The sequence below is a fragment of the Ammodytes marinus genome (genome assembly GCF_949987685.1).
Source record: "Ammodytes marinus genome assembly, chromosome: 20".
Lineage (NCBI taxonomy): Eukaryota > Metazoa > Chordata > Actinopteri > Uranoscopiformes > Ammodytidae > Ammodytes > Ammodytes marinus.
Genome location: NC_137224.1, coordinates 14,227,532 through 14,240,349, shown reverse-complemented (window position 1 = coordinate 14,240,349; position 12,818 = coordinate 14,227,532). Strand labels below are relative to the sequence as shown.

At 39.9% G+C, this 12,818-nt stretch overlaps 2 protein-coding genes across 2 annotated transcripts; both read left to right on the top strand.

Annotated features, from left to right (window-relative positions):
* The first annotated feature begins 4,861 nt into the window (after positions 1 to 4,861).
* On the top strand, positions 4,862 to 8,895 carry abi3b (ABI family, member 3b). The gene is made up of 5 exons (XM_080049583.1): positions 4,862 to 5,122; positions 5,782 to 5,949; positions 6,480 to 6,659; positions 6,769 to 6,827; positions 7,152 to 8,895. Exons 1-5 carry the CDS (start codon positions 4,979 to 4,981, stop codon positions 7,558 to 7,560), a joined length of 960 nt encoding a protein of 319 aa, XP_079905709.1. The 5' UTR covers positions 4,862 to 4,978; the 3' UTR covers positions 7,561 to 8,895.
* On the top strand, positions 8,894 to 12,284 carry LOC307267298 (uncharacterized protein). The gene is made up of 5 exons (XM_080049584.1): positions 8,894 to 9,028; positions 9,124 to 9,285; positions 10,665 to 10,755; positions 10,845 to 11,073; positions 11,810 to 12,284. Exons 3-5 carry the CDS (start codon positions 10,724 to 10,726, stop codon positions 11,900 to 11,902), a joined length of 354 nt encoding a protein of 117 aa, XP_079905710.1. The 5' UTR covers positions 8,894 to 9,028; positions 9,124 to 9,285; positions 10,665 to 10,723; the 3' UTR covers positions 11,903 to 12,284.
* The last annotated feature ends 534 nt before the right edge of the window (positions 12,285 to 12,818 follow it).

Sequence of the window (12,818 nt, the reverse complement as noted above, 5' to 3'; positions counted from 1 at the left end):
TGGAATTGAGTGAACAATAAAAGACAATAAAAGTCCACACAAAGAGTGTCTCATTTTGTGTGCGTGAGTTTGTGTGTGTGTGTGTGTGTGTGTGTGTGTGTGTGTGTGTGTGTGTGTGTGTGTGTGTGTGTGTGTGTGTGTGTGTGTGTGTCCTGACAATGTAGTTTTTCAGCAGTCCCCGACACAATAATTGAATTTGGCTTTTTCTTTAATGGAAGTCTCTGAAGTGTGGAGAGGCTGTGATGGCCTGCAACATCCAATCTTCACAAACAGGTTTATGTTGCAGACCGTTGGACATGGATGCAGCAGTGTACCGTAGGCTATGAGATGACATGTTAAAGGTGCTGTAAGCGGAATGGTTCTTTTAGCTAACTTCCTGTCAGTTACTGCAGTTAGCAGTCCCCTCGCTCGTCCCTACGTCACCACATTAATGCACTGCGGTCTTAAAGCAGCAAATTATCTAGCATCATCTCAGATCCATAAGTGTGATAAAACATGATAAAAACCATCAAAACAGACATTGGGAAGGATTTTTACCTGATCCGCCATTGTAGGCGCATACACATTCACCCATCTGTTGCTCTGGCGTGCACCGGCAGTGAGACCATGGAGTGTATATACTATATATGAGTGAGACGAGTGTCGGTTTGAAGCGTTCTCTCTTCTGATTGGATAAAAATTTTGGGATGCTACAATAAGTTTATTTGCCGATTACATGCAAAGCAGCTGATTGAGGGATCGGCTTTATGAAACTCGCACATTATGTAAGTGATCACTGTATGAATAAAGAGCGATTTTACACTTATAGTAACATAAATAAACCGCTTACTTCACCTTTAACACTGTTGGCAGAGCTAAAGTCCACTTTGTTTTACCTACATTTTTAAACTTCATGCGGAAAGCAACGAATATACCAGCTTAGATGAATTCATGTTATATTGTATAGTCATAGTTTATGTTTCCTGTTTTACAGAATCCTTAAAGCTGTAGTCTGGCCTTTCCTAGTGTCCGTAAATGTAGTTGCAGGCACTTCAGGGCCAGAGTTTCTTTCAAACCCGAACATTATAGACTGTATGAAGCCAGTATATTGGCAGTTCATACCTGCAGAATGCTTTCTTTGTGTGTTCTGATCCAACATTGTGACCCAGAAGTTATAAGAAGTGCAGAAGAGAGTCTGTATCGCACTAGTCTGTTGGCACTAGGCATGCCTGCTGCATTCAATTGCACGTGGAAAATCGGGAACTTCAGACACGGCAGCACACACAGTGTGCAGAATGAACTTTCCATCAATTCTGAAAATGTGGGACCTAGGACCATGTCTTATACAAACCATAGACTCTATACGAAACATAAAAACAAAATAAAAAAACTAACAAATGTACTAGTATGCACACAGGTCTGAACTCAGTACTCCTGAGTCTGAAGCTCCCATGTCCTGAGTAATGAACGCAACACGGGTAATACGACATAGGCCCTCCGATGGTATAACAGGGCAAAGCAGCAAATACAGGTGCTTTCATCAGTGGGTCATATGCTCAATCACCATTGTTTTTACTCACTAATTGATAGATAGGAACTTAAAAGACAATAAATAGATGTTAATGAGACGGATTACATCTTTAATTTATTGAGGTAATAATGCTAAAGAGTCATCCGTTACGCTTCTGTAGACACTACGAAGCAATTAGATGATAGATAATGATCTTTAATTATTTTTAAGGAAAGCCAACCTGAGCAATACCAGGACCCTGAATCTAAAGCAGCAACCTGGAATCCAGCCATCATTATTCAATTGTTTACAGTCATGCTTCTGCCCAAATTACATTTGGCCAATTGTTTTTTTAACCTGAACAATGCAAATCTCTATGATTCCTTCTTGTTTATGAACTTTGGTGACCTTACGTTATTCCCAACATAGCTTCAGCCAACATCAACCTAATCAAAGGTCCAATCAGCAGCAATAACTATACAGTACAGGTTGGAGTTCAGAATATTATTTGAAGACAAGGGCTTTGCCTCCTCCATGCTACATTTATACTAAATGATTATCGAATGAATTTTGTCTATGAACAATGGAGTCTGTGATTATAAAAATCTGAGATAAATAGATCGTTTTTTTCCACTGATGCAACACAGATAACATCCCTCCTTTTACAATGTTTTAATGTGAGAGGAGGAGAAACCTTTCTTTCACACATTCTTCTAAATAATAACTTTGTTTGAGGGTAAAGTCCTGTTCCACAACTAAAAATCTCCGTCCGGTTTGCACACTTGGGTGATTGGGTTGTATAAACAAGACCGTAAAAGAGAAGTGTGCTCTTCATGCTCCACTGACTGATATGCGCTTGGATTTGGATTGCAGCGCAGCTGGACAGCTGGGCAGGGGGCCCAGAGATAAATGAATGTTTCAAGGGGTCCGGGATAAACATTATGAAAATGTTAAAGCAGCATTGTAACTTCAGCGTTCTGCAAATGTGACCTTTCTAATACTGAGATTCCAGAGGACAAAAAGTACATCACAATACAGCAAACAGTGTGGGTGTGGAATAATGATTGGACGGATAATTGAGGGTTACAAAAACCTTGCTTGCGCATTTGAGGCTCAAGAAGAAAATTACATAATGTCTGAGGTAAGCAGGAGAAGGAACTCATGTAGGCCTATAGAGTATTATCCCTTTGCTTAGAAGCAATGGGTGTCTCTCCACAGTATATTAGAGTCCAGTGTGTTGAATCTGTCTGTATGCGAGTATGTTACCAGCTGTATTGAATCATGCAGTACAACATAGCAAGCGGACGAAATTAAAACTATTTGTCAATTCCACAAAATATAGTGTTGTTCATTATTATTGTACATGATGAATTGTAACCTGCTACCACTTGATTCGTGTATAAAATGACACGTGGCTTAATTATTTTGTGGCTCTAGATTGTGCTGACTGAGCACAGAGAAGAGAGATGTTCAATAAAGGAATAAAAGTCATCCATATAATCTCTTATCAGTAGACAAGGATCTGATAATACCTGGTTCAAACTCCAACAAACTGATAACAAGTTTTGATTATTTTCAAAGGAGGACTGACACTCTCGATCAGGTCCTTTTTAAAAGAACATTATCTAATAATTGTCTTGGTGTGCATTTTAACACCATTAGATTACAGGGATTCGCTTTGAGCTACAGTAAATGCTAACACGCTCACAAGGGCAATGCTAACATGCATTGATCTTTAGGAGGTATAATGTTTACCATGTTCATCACCACCTAACACGCTAATTAGCGTGCTAATATTTTCTAATTAGCAATAAACACAAAGTATGGCTGAGATTGTTGGGAAAGTCATCCATTAGTATTGAAAATTCACACATTCACCTGAATATGGTGGTAGCTAAAAAGTTAAAGAATCCCCAAAGTTAATATCCAATACGGGACTTGCTTGCACCACATTCTGTGGCAATCCATTCAATAGGCCTAGTTGTAAGATATTTCAATATAAACCCACTAATATCATGGATGTGCGTAGAGGAAAGTCAGGGATCACACAAAAAACATTATTCATGGTCTGGAAACAATAAATACTGTGTATACACAATTTGGGGTTAATTAAGTAGATGTTGCCTATGAGATATTTCACTTAAAGGGGAAAAGTCCTTTGACTTAATTGTGCCATAGGCTACCTTCTGTTTTGCTGAAAGAAGCCACATGGTTTGTACGATAAAATAGATTAAATATTAAGGGTGAAAAAATCCACAGAGACTGTAGATTTTCTGGATAATGACCATCGGACCAACGGCCTTTCGGTCCAATGGGAAATATGTTGGACTATTTGGCAGTCAGAATAGTGGCCCTTCGGAATTGTGGGCAGTCCCAAAAACGCCAACCTCATGACAGTGCTAGATAAAAAGTCAGAGGATTCTCAAAGTCATTAGGATAGCCTACATTCTCTGGGCACCATTCCGGAAATTCAAACTAAACCGTCTAACAGTCTAAAAGTGGCCCTTTGGACATATTCTTGAATTATACATGATAGTCGACATAAATGCTGGATTACATCCTAATAAAATGTTATGGTGGTCAGACTGACACATGCCTTGAGTGCTGTACCATGTGAAAGTGTCCTGATAAAGTGACACATGGCAAAACATGTGCACCCATCACAGTACTGTGTAGGCTATTGTATCAGACCAGACTGTTTAATTGAAGCAACAGAAACCTCCAACGTTGCGCGCGCGCACACACACACACACACACACACACACACAAACAAGCAACACAATAAGGGTTGATGTAGAAACCAAATTGTTTACACAGGATATCCTGATCAACACAATGTATTTTGACTTGGCGGAGCACTTTGTAACCACATAACAATGTTCTGCTCAGAAATGAACATTAATGGGTGGGCTTTTTAATATTGGGATTTAGGCCTAACTGTCTGCAGCTTTAAGCTCTTTGACCAGTGACCACTACCACCATCATCCACTACCACTACCACCACCATCATCATCATCATCATTATCCACAATGTGGTTTGCAATATGCATCAGCTTATCGCCAGTCCATAACAAAGGCACTTTTCTCTACACTGCACTGCCCTCTAGTGGATTGTATAAGGAGCACAAGTGACTGAGTTTATGCTTTATATACACCTGGTATCTAATTATATATTTTATATGGTATATGCGCTTATTGTCTGTGTACAACGCCTTTAACAATAGCCTACATAAGGTGTTTCATCCTTCTTTTAGAGACAGGTGCGAGTTGTATGTGTAGGCATACCTTGTGCAGTTTGCCCTGCCCTGGGAACAGCTGCTCTACACACAAGTGGAAAATCTCTGCCCTGAGGTAATTCCGCGTTCGCCACAGACCAACTACCTCCCCGTCTCGGCTGACTCCTGCCAAGGAAAAAACAAAAGAACACATTAAAAGCCTTTTCACGTCCTCCCCGGTATCAACTTTAAGGCTTGTTTTTGCAGCGCCATAATGGGAGAAATTGCCGAGCAGAAGAACTTTTCGCGAGATATTTCTCAGATATTTCAGGAGGCGCCAGCTGCCAGGAAGGGTCTCGTTGATAATCACAGCAACCTCCTCCGGGTGGCGGATTACTGCGAAAACAATTATCTCCAGGTGAGTAATGCAGGTGGAGAAAGCCACGATAATTTCCATTTAAAAATAGCATGACTGTTTGAGATCTTTCAAATAAAGAAAAGAGTGTGAAGCTAAGGATTGTTTTTTAAGGTGGTGGAATGTAACTAAGTAGATTTACTCAAGTACTAGGCCTACTTCTGCTTATGAACACTTTTATACTTTTTGCACAAGTATTTCCATTACATTGCTACTGTATATTTCTACTCCACTGCAGATCAGAGGGAAAATAATTAACATTTATTTTTTTATTTATAATTGTGGCAGCTGTCAGGATTTTTATTGCAAAGCATGTGAGTTTGATCTATTATGTAGTTGAAATCAAATCCTCATTGATAACATAAAGAAGCCGCTCACAGAAATGCATCAATGTTAATATTCCAATTGAAGATACTCTCGGTTTTGCTTGAATACTTTTACATTCTATTTTGATTACATTTCTATTACATTTTTCACAGGGTTGAACATGGCATAGATACATTATTTCAGGATAAAGGAACATACAACGTATACGTTTAACTTACAAGTACATTGTTATGCTCTGTCTAGATTTAAACTCGCAGCCCTTTTTTTCTTTTTAAATCTTGTGACAAAACTTTTTCCATCACTGTATTTGACTTTATGTAAAAACCGTCCCGCAGGCAGAGGATCCGACCAAGGCTATGGAAGAGGCCAAGGCTTTGGCTGCCCAGTCGCTGGCCAGCGTGACCTACCAGATCAACAGCCTGGCCAGCAGCTTGCTGAGGCTGCTGGACACACAGGCCACGCAGATCAAAGACATGGAGTCCTCCGTCAACCTGCTGTCACTGGTAAGGAACCCCAACCCCACACCTAAAACTACACCTGAGCTCTGACCAAAGGAAGCCATGCCACCTCTTCACAGCGGGCACATAGCTATCTCAAGCAATTAGAAGGCTGCAGCGCACCCCTTTAATTGTTGAACAGAATAATGAACTACAGTACACCTTGTTCAGAATCCAACATTATTTGTTTTTCATTCTTAAAGGTGCCATGAGGAACTTTCAGTTTGGGTAAATTCTAGCAACCCCTTTGGACAAAAGCGGTAGTGTTTTACTTAGCCAGCTGTTTTTCCTGGGTGAGCGTACCCATGACAAAGGCCTTAAGAAAAACTATATCAAAATAGCATTTTCCCTCTTGATGGTCTTCTTTGCTGTTACATATCATTTATGATCATCAGAGGAAAAATTAGTCTGTTTCTGAAATATTTAAAAATTCCATGAGCTATACTGTACACACACCTTTTAACAGGGGATGTGAGAATCCAGTTCTCCTGTATTGTTGATGGGGAAGAGGCCGTTCACACTGTGTTCTGTTCCAGGCTGCAGCTATCTACTTCGAGAAGGTGGGCAGGAGAGAGATCGGTAGTTTTGCTGTTCCCAGAACCAAGAGTCGCTCCAAGCTCCTGGCCGCACCCGCTTCAGGCAAGGAACAAGAGAGAAGATACCAGAGAGTGCCAATATCATTCTCCATCTTGGATTCCGTCGGACACTGTTTTCAGGTACATTTTGAGCTTGAGTCCATACAACTAACAGGTCTATAGCACAATGCATTCCCCCCTTTTATTGTGATGCATATGGCTAACGCCTTCATATTCTGCTTGCCCACAGTTTGAGTCGCAGCCCACACAGACGGCAGACAGCATCCAGAGCACTGAAGAACACTCAGTGTATGTAGACTATGTCCTCCTTTACCCTTTTTGTTGCAATATTGGTATTACATTTTTTTTTTTGTACGGATGAAACTATCGAGATATAACCTGGTAATAAGCAAGTTTGGAGGTGTTATCTTTGGACTGTTAGCTTTATATTTAGCATACAGGCCTAGGAGTAGTGTCAATCTCTTTCTCTATTTAGTAGAAAAATTCACTAAACCAAACGTCATCAACTATTTATTTAAACCGTGGAGCTACAGTTCTATTTCTCTCGGGATGTCCTGACTCCTTGTAGAATAGCTGAAGGTCTGTTTTTTATCTCTCTTGTCTTGTACGCAGAACCAGTTACGGCATCAATGTGCCACTGCCATCGGTGCCCACCTGGGAAAACGTCTCCAGGCCGGCCAATGACAACAGCCTCCCTGGCCCTCCTCCTCCTCCTGCCCATTTGGACTCCAATATGACTTCTTCTTCTTCTACTCCACCACCACCACCACCACCTCTGCCCTCCATGACCTCACCAACATGTCCCCCTCCACCGCCCATAATGTCAAACAGCATGTACCCTCCTCCTCCTCCGCCCATGTCAGGAGCTGGTTCCCTCCCTCCTCCACCTCCACCTCCTCCTCCTCAAGCATCGGGAGCTGCTCCTCTTCCCCCACCTCCCCCACCCCCACCCAGCACTCACACTGGCACCTCTGGTATCGTGCCACCACCCCCTCCACCACTTCCCCCTATGCTACGCTAGCGAACGTTATATAGTCATTGGAGGGTTTTTATTCTTCTTGGAGTATAGCTCAGATTCCTGTGTATATAACTGGCAGGTAACAACTGTCCCTGCGTTCCATATCGCAATACTCTTTCTTTTTACTGTTCTACACACCCTACAGTTGATTCATAAATAAAAGTATGAAGTTAGCGTGCAGTACGCATACAATTGGGACATACTTTTACTTATTTTATTCATCATAACATCACGCCTTTAACTCGCCACTTGCTTATATATCTGTCTCATCACAGTTGTTTTCGCCGATGTGATGTTAGTTTTTAAGCATGCTGCATCCGACCAAATGTTTTGGGACATCCTATTTCTTTTCTACCATACTGAATAGCAGGAAAGTATAGATATTGGAATGCAGGGTGTGAGTGGACAGGCTGGGTATTTGGCATTAGATGGATGTGTAAAACGTGTGCAGTGTGTGAAATGTTTCCTTGGCCTGAGATAAACTTTAAGAATAAATAAAATCTTGAAAACAGTCAGTGCAGTGGCTTCAACCTTGTGTTTGAGGGGGCCCAGTGCGAGCCACAAATGATATTTCTTTCCCAGGGGAAGAAAATCCCCTTTCAAAGACAGACATTCTGTTGCGGCAGTGATGCCTCCAAACATGTTTCAACAACATCTCTACTGCATTCCTCAGAAACAAGCCGAAACAGGGGCCCTTGTGTTTTCTTATTTCATTCATTCTCTTAGTACATATTTGTGTTCTTTATTAAAATATATTGTAATCAGTAAGAGTTACATTATAAGCCAGTAGTACCCTTTAGCCCAGTGCTAGGTTGTTTAAGTCAATGGCTGTAACCTCGACAAGCCCTCCTGCTCCTTTAAACAGGCCAATGAGGCTATAAAATGTCTGTCGCAAGTCAACACTCTCCTTAAGCTGCACTGCATGGCTTGTGCTTGAAGGTAAGCTTTATTTTCAGCATGGCAAATTTCAGATCAGTCAGGAGAGAGCTAATCCAAACTTGTTCAATAATTTTCTATAAATGTTTGACTCCGTTCTCTAAAGCCTAAAAACTCAAGGAACAGCCTCTTTGCACTTATTTTATTCAGCATGTTTGGCTGCTGCCTTTCAATTCTGCATACGTTAACTGATCCAAATTCAAGTCTATAATTGTGCCTATAGCCACATGTGTTGCACAGTTTAAACTTTTAACTGTAGCGTTATGTAGACAGACGTTGCTTGCCAGTAATTAAATCTGCCACAAAGACATTCTGTTTATGTCGGTGTGTGATTTAGGGATACAAAGAGATAAAGAGATACCTTTGAACTTTCCTCGCAAGACTGTATTGCAAAACTAAACATTAAACTGCATGAAATGACAGTGACATAGAGTGACAGTCATCAGGTTGAAAAGCTTTTCCTTTTTTTCTCAGGCGTGAAAAACCTGATCAAGAGCAATACAACTGTCATGGTCATTTATTCTACTATGATAGAGTGAGTATTCCCTGTGATGTTTGGTTGAATGGGACTCACTGTAAACCCCATATATTGCATGCTGTATGTTTAGTTAAGTTTCCCTTTCATTCCAGGGTTCCCGAGCTGTGTTTTGGTATCATTCTGTAGATTATCTCTTTGTCAAGCAACGCTGTGGAGCAAGAGGCCCACCCCCCCAAGTCCCACTAACAACCCTTCATACGTATATGGCATCCCCATGTATGAGGAGAGACCCTCCACTGTACTGCTCGAGAAGTGTAAGTCCTCCGCCTCCATACTGGGTACAGAGCCCTGTTTATCACATTCACCCATTTATTATATTTAGCAATGAGGACGCTGACTGAATTAAAATGTAATTGGTTGTGTTTTTTTCCCTGCTGAAGATGATCCTCTAAAATGTTCTATAAGGTGTCAGGAGATTGAATCATGAAGTTGCATCAATTAAAGCCATAGTGCGTAACTTTTTATATATATAAATGAATGTCGGTTACATTCAAGTCATCACCACACAAGTTGACACAAAGTTGATTAAGCCTTTCAGCTCCACAAAACTCTCACTGTTTTTCTCAGTGTAGTAGTATTCATTTTAATGTATAAATCCCAGGAAGGTTTCAGTTTTTGATCCCTCACTGTCCCACTCTTCCTGTTCAGTTTTGAAGACAACCTATACCTGCAGTTTGCATGTTTTTCTTATGTATAAAGTTATTTATACATGTCACTAAAATGAATTCATGAATGAAACCACACAATTGTTACGTGTTGGCAATCATGACATTTGTGCACCGTTCAGAGAGAGAGAAAAAAAAAAGTCCTGCGTCTTTAAAAATGACAATAATGTTGTAAAAGTGCTTGAGGTTGTGCACTCCCCTTAACAACACATTATCTTTTAATCGGCAACCCACAGTTCAGAACAATTTCTGTATGTTTTAGATTCTCAGATAAGGTAAGAACTCATGAGACTGTAATACAATGACAAACAAAAATCTAGTCATCTTCTAATTCTGTGTCATTAGGGTGATAATGATGTGAACTTGATTTACTTCTTTACCTATAGTTGTAATGAGCAACAGATTTATAGGATGAAGGTCCACTTTCAGCAGTTAAACTCAGGACAGTATGAAGTCAAACAGAGCGCCGGTCATTCATGCTACTTGTCTGTCTTGATTTAACTTCTTCCAGTTGTACACGGTGTACAGCTGTTTTCAAAGCTTTTTATGAATATTTTTAAATGGCATTATTGTTACGCGAGACACCACAGGGTCACTAGGCTACAACTGGAAAGTTTACACTCAAAAGTCTTGTTTAATTGTTCCGTTGGACTATAAACAAAGTAGTAAAGGCACACACACGTTATCATATCCTGTGATGTCAGCTTACACCAACATGTTAACCGATCAAAAACAACTGCCCTTGTGTTTTTTGTATTATTCCATTACTGACTGTAGGCTATAATGTAGGCCTATACAGTCTGATATTATTGATGCTCTGCTAGCTTGTCCACGACTACAAATTAATTCATAAATACAAAATTGAACGTATATGTTAAGTTCCATGTATTGAGATGTGTCACTCTGTCACTGGAAGTTCAAATTTCACATAGGCTAATTGTATTTTGTTTTTGTATCTGCCACACTAGGTCTTGTTTCTTCTCCACCCACACAATAATGCCAGCAGGTTAACATATATCCAGCCACCATGACTGGGACAGGGACTGTCTTTCGTTATCTGTAAGTAGTCAAACAAAGTCAAAGGGAATTGTTGACTTGAGTCACTCAAAAACATAAGAAATAGTCTTAATATTAAAAATTGTTCCCAGATTACCAGCCTCGGTGGTGTCCATAGCTGTGGTGTTCCTCTGCTTCTATCTGCACGTGAAAAAGAGAAGATTAGCATATGAGGTCACCGCACCCACAAGGCAGGATGACAGCATATCATCAGTCCACCGTACAATGTCTTTGTCAGGAGAACAGGCGGAGGAGGACAGACGCTACGACAGGTTCCCTCCTCGGTACAGCACCGTGGACCACCCTCCACCATACTCACTGGTGTGTGAAGCCTCACTACAGTCACACCCTGCCACTGGATGACTGCACACAGATCTATCAACTGATTTGAACTATTTGTAAGACTAGAGTAGGCTAACATGTAGGAACATCTTTTACCAAATTCCCCATTGACTCACAAAATTGAGACAAAGATTCACAAATATCAGAATGCTTTAGTTCTGACAGAGCCTTATTATGGTTCTATTGGTGGATGGCAATTCTTTAAATGGGAGTGTGTCTATGTTCCCACAGCTGTATGTTCCCACAGCCCTATGTGTAGGGATGACCACCTCAAAACATAATTTAATAATAATAATAATTGATAGGTTTTATATAGCGCTTTTTTGGAGGTCACTCAAAGATGCTTTACATCACATAGAATATACATAAAGAAAAGAAAAAAAACACGAAAACAAGATACAAAAACAAAAATGTTTTAAAGACTCTCAAATGCCTGAAAATTCAACACCTCTAGCTTAATATTTAGCAAACCGACATGTAAGGGGTATTGTTATTTCATACAAAATCCAGTCCAATTTTTTATTTTTATTTTAAGCTGGAGGTAGAAGTCTGTTAGCTTAGCAAAGCATGAAGACTTTATGCATTGTCTAAATCTAAAAATACAAAGTGTAAACCACTGTATAAGAATTTTAAAACAGAATATTTCACTACATGCATCTTTGCACATATCATATTTTATCATACAGATCTGAATTTGAACCTTACTTTCCTGCAGTTTGACCCCAACCTGGCAAGCCTCTGGGCGGGGGGCCCGCCACCTGCCTACGAGATGTACCCCATAACGCTGCCTCTGACACGTCATCACTGAATCTCACCCACCACACCATCCTCACCCAGCACCCTTAACCACTCGCAGCAGCAGAGGTTACATTAGGCACCCAGGTGCTAAACTTTAAATGCCAAGAGTTTTTTCATTGTATTATTAACAATAGTTTTGGCATTTATTTTGTACAATGTTGTGATTTTAACTTAATTTATAAAATGTATTAATATTAAATGTATACGCAGCAGAAGTAATATTCTCAACATCTTCCATTTTAATACATTTTATATGAACATCAAAACTACAGTGTACTGTAGTTGTCCAACTGTTTCTACACACCAGCAGAATCATCAAAGCACAAAGTGTTTCTCTTTGTTATACTATATACTCTTTATTACAATACAGTACTTACAAGTCTTAGGGAAAATAAAATAAATATTGAATAAGTTGCCAGTGTTATTTTCTTTCTATTTTCTGAGAAGGAACAGTGATAGTAGAGTGTCTCCTTGGCTTTGGAACCATGTTAAGGCAAACGTAAGGATGAATTTTGAAGCCACTGATAAATAGTTTTACTGTTAATACATCAGAAATAACAAAAAATGTGAGAAAAAAAAACTTCCGTCAATTGCCCAACCTGTAAATGTTAAGTTATATTTTTGCCTACATTATACAGTCAGTGCATGTGGTAGGCTACTTTTTTCCCTCTCCATTTCTCTTTTCTTTGAGGGTTTAAGTGTTGTCAGTGCTACAAGTAACTCCAACAGAATCAAGCAGGCAGTAGTGTAACAAAGCGATCCATTCGCTGGATCCTTTCGCTGTCAAACAAAACTTTAACCAGAGTGGGGAAAAAAAGTACAACGTTATTAACATTAAAAAGGAAACAACACAAATTGAGACTTGGGAGATTAAAGCAAAATGTCTCAACAAAATAAAAAGTTTTCCGCTGTTCTTACGGTGTTTA

Excerpts from the sequence above, each read along its gene's own strand:
- abi3b (XM_080049583.1), top strand. The coding sequence starts at position 4,979 with ATGGGAGAAATTGCCGAGCAGAAGAACTTTTCGCGAGATATTTCTCAG. Across the intron at positions 5,123-5,781 it reads GCGAAAACAATTATCTCCAG|GCAGAGGATCCGACCAAGGC; the intron begins GTGAGTAATGCA and ends ACCGTCCCGCAG. Across the intron at positions 6,660-6,768 it reads CCGTCGGACACTGTTTTCAG|TTTGAGTCGCAGCCCACACA; the intron begins GTACATTTTGAG and ends GCTTGCCCACAG.
- LOC307267298 (XM_080049584.1), top strand. The coding sequence starts at position 10,724 with ATGACTGGGACAGGGACTGTCTTTCGTTATCT. Across the intron at positions 10,756-10,844 it reads GGGACTGTCTTTCGTTATCT|ATTACCAGCCTCGGTGGTGT; the intron begins GTAAGTAGTCAA and ends AATTGTTCCCAG. Across the intron at positions 11,074-11,809 it reads ACCCTCCACCATACTCACTG|TTTGACCCCAACCTGGCAAG; the intron begins GTGTGTGAAGCC and ends ACTTTCCTGCAG.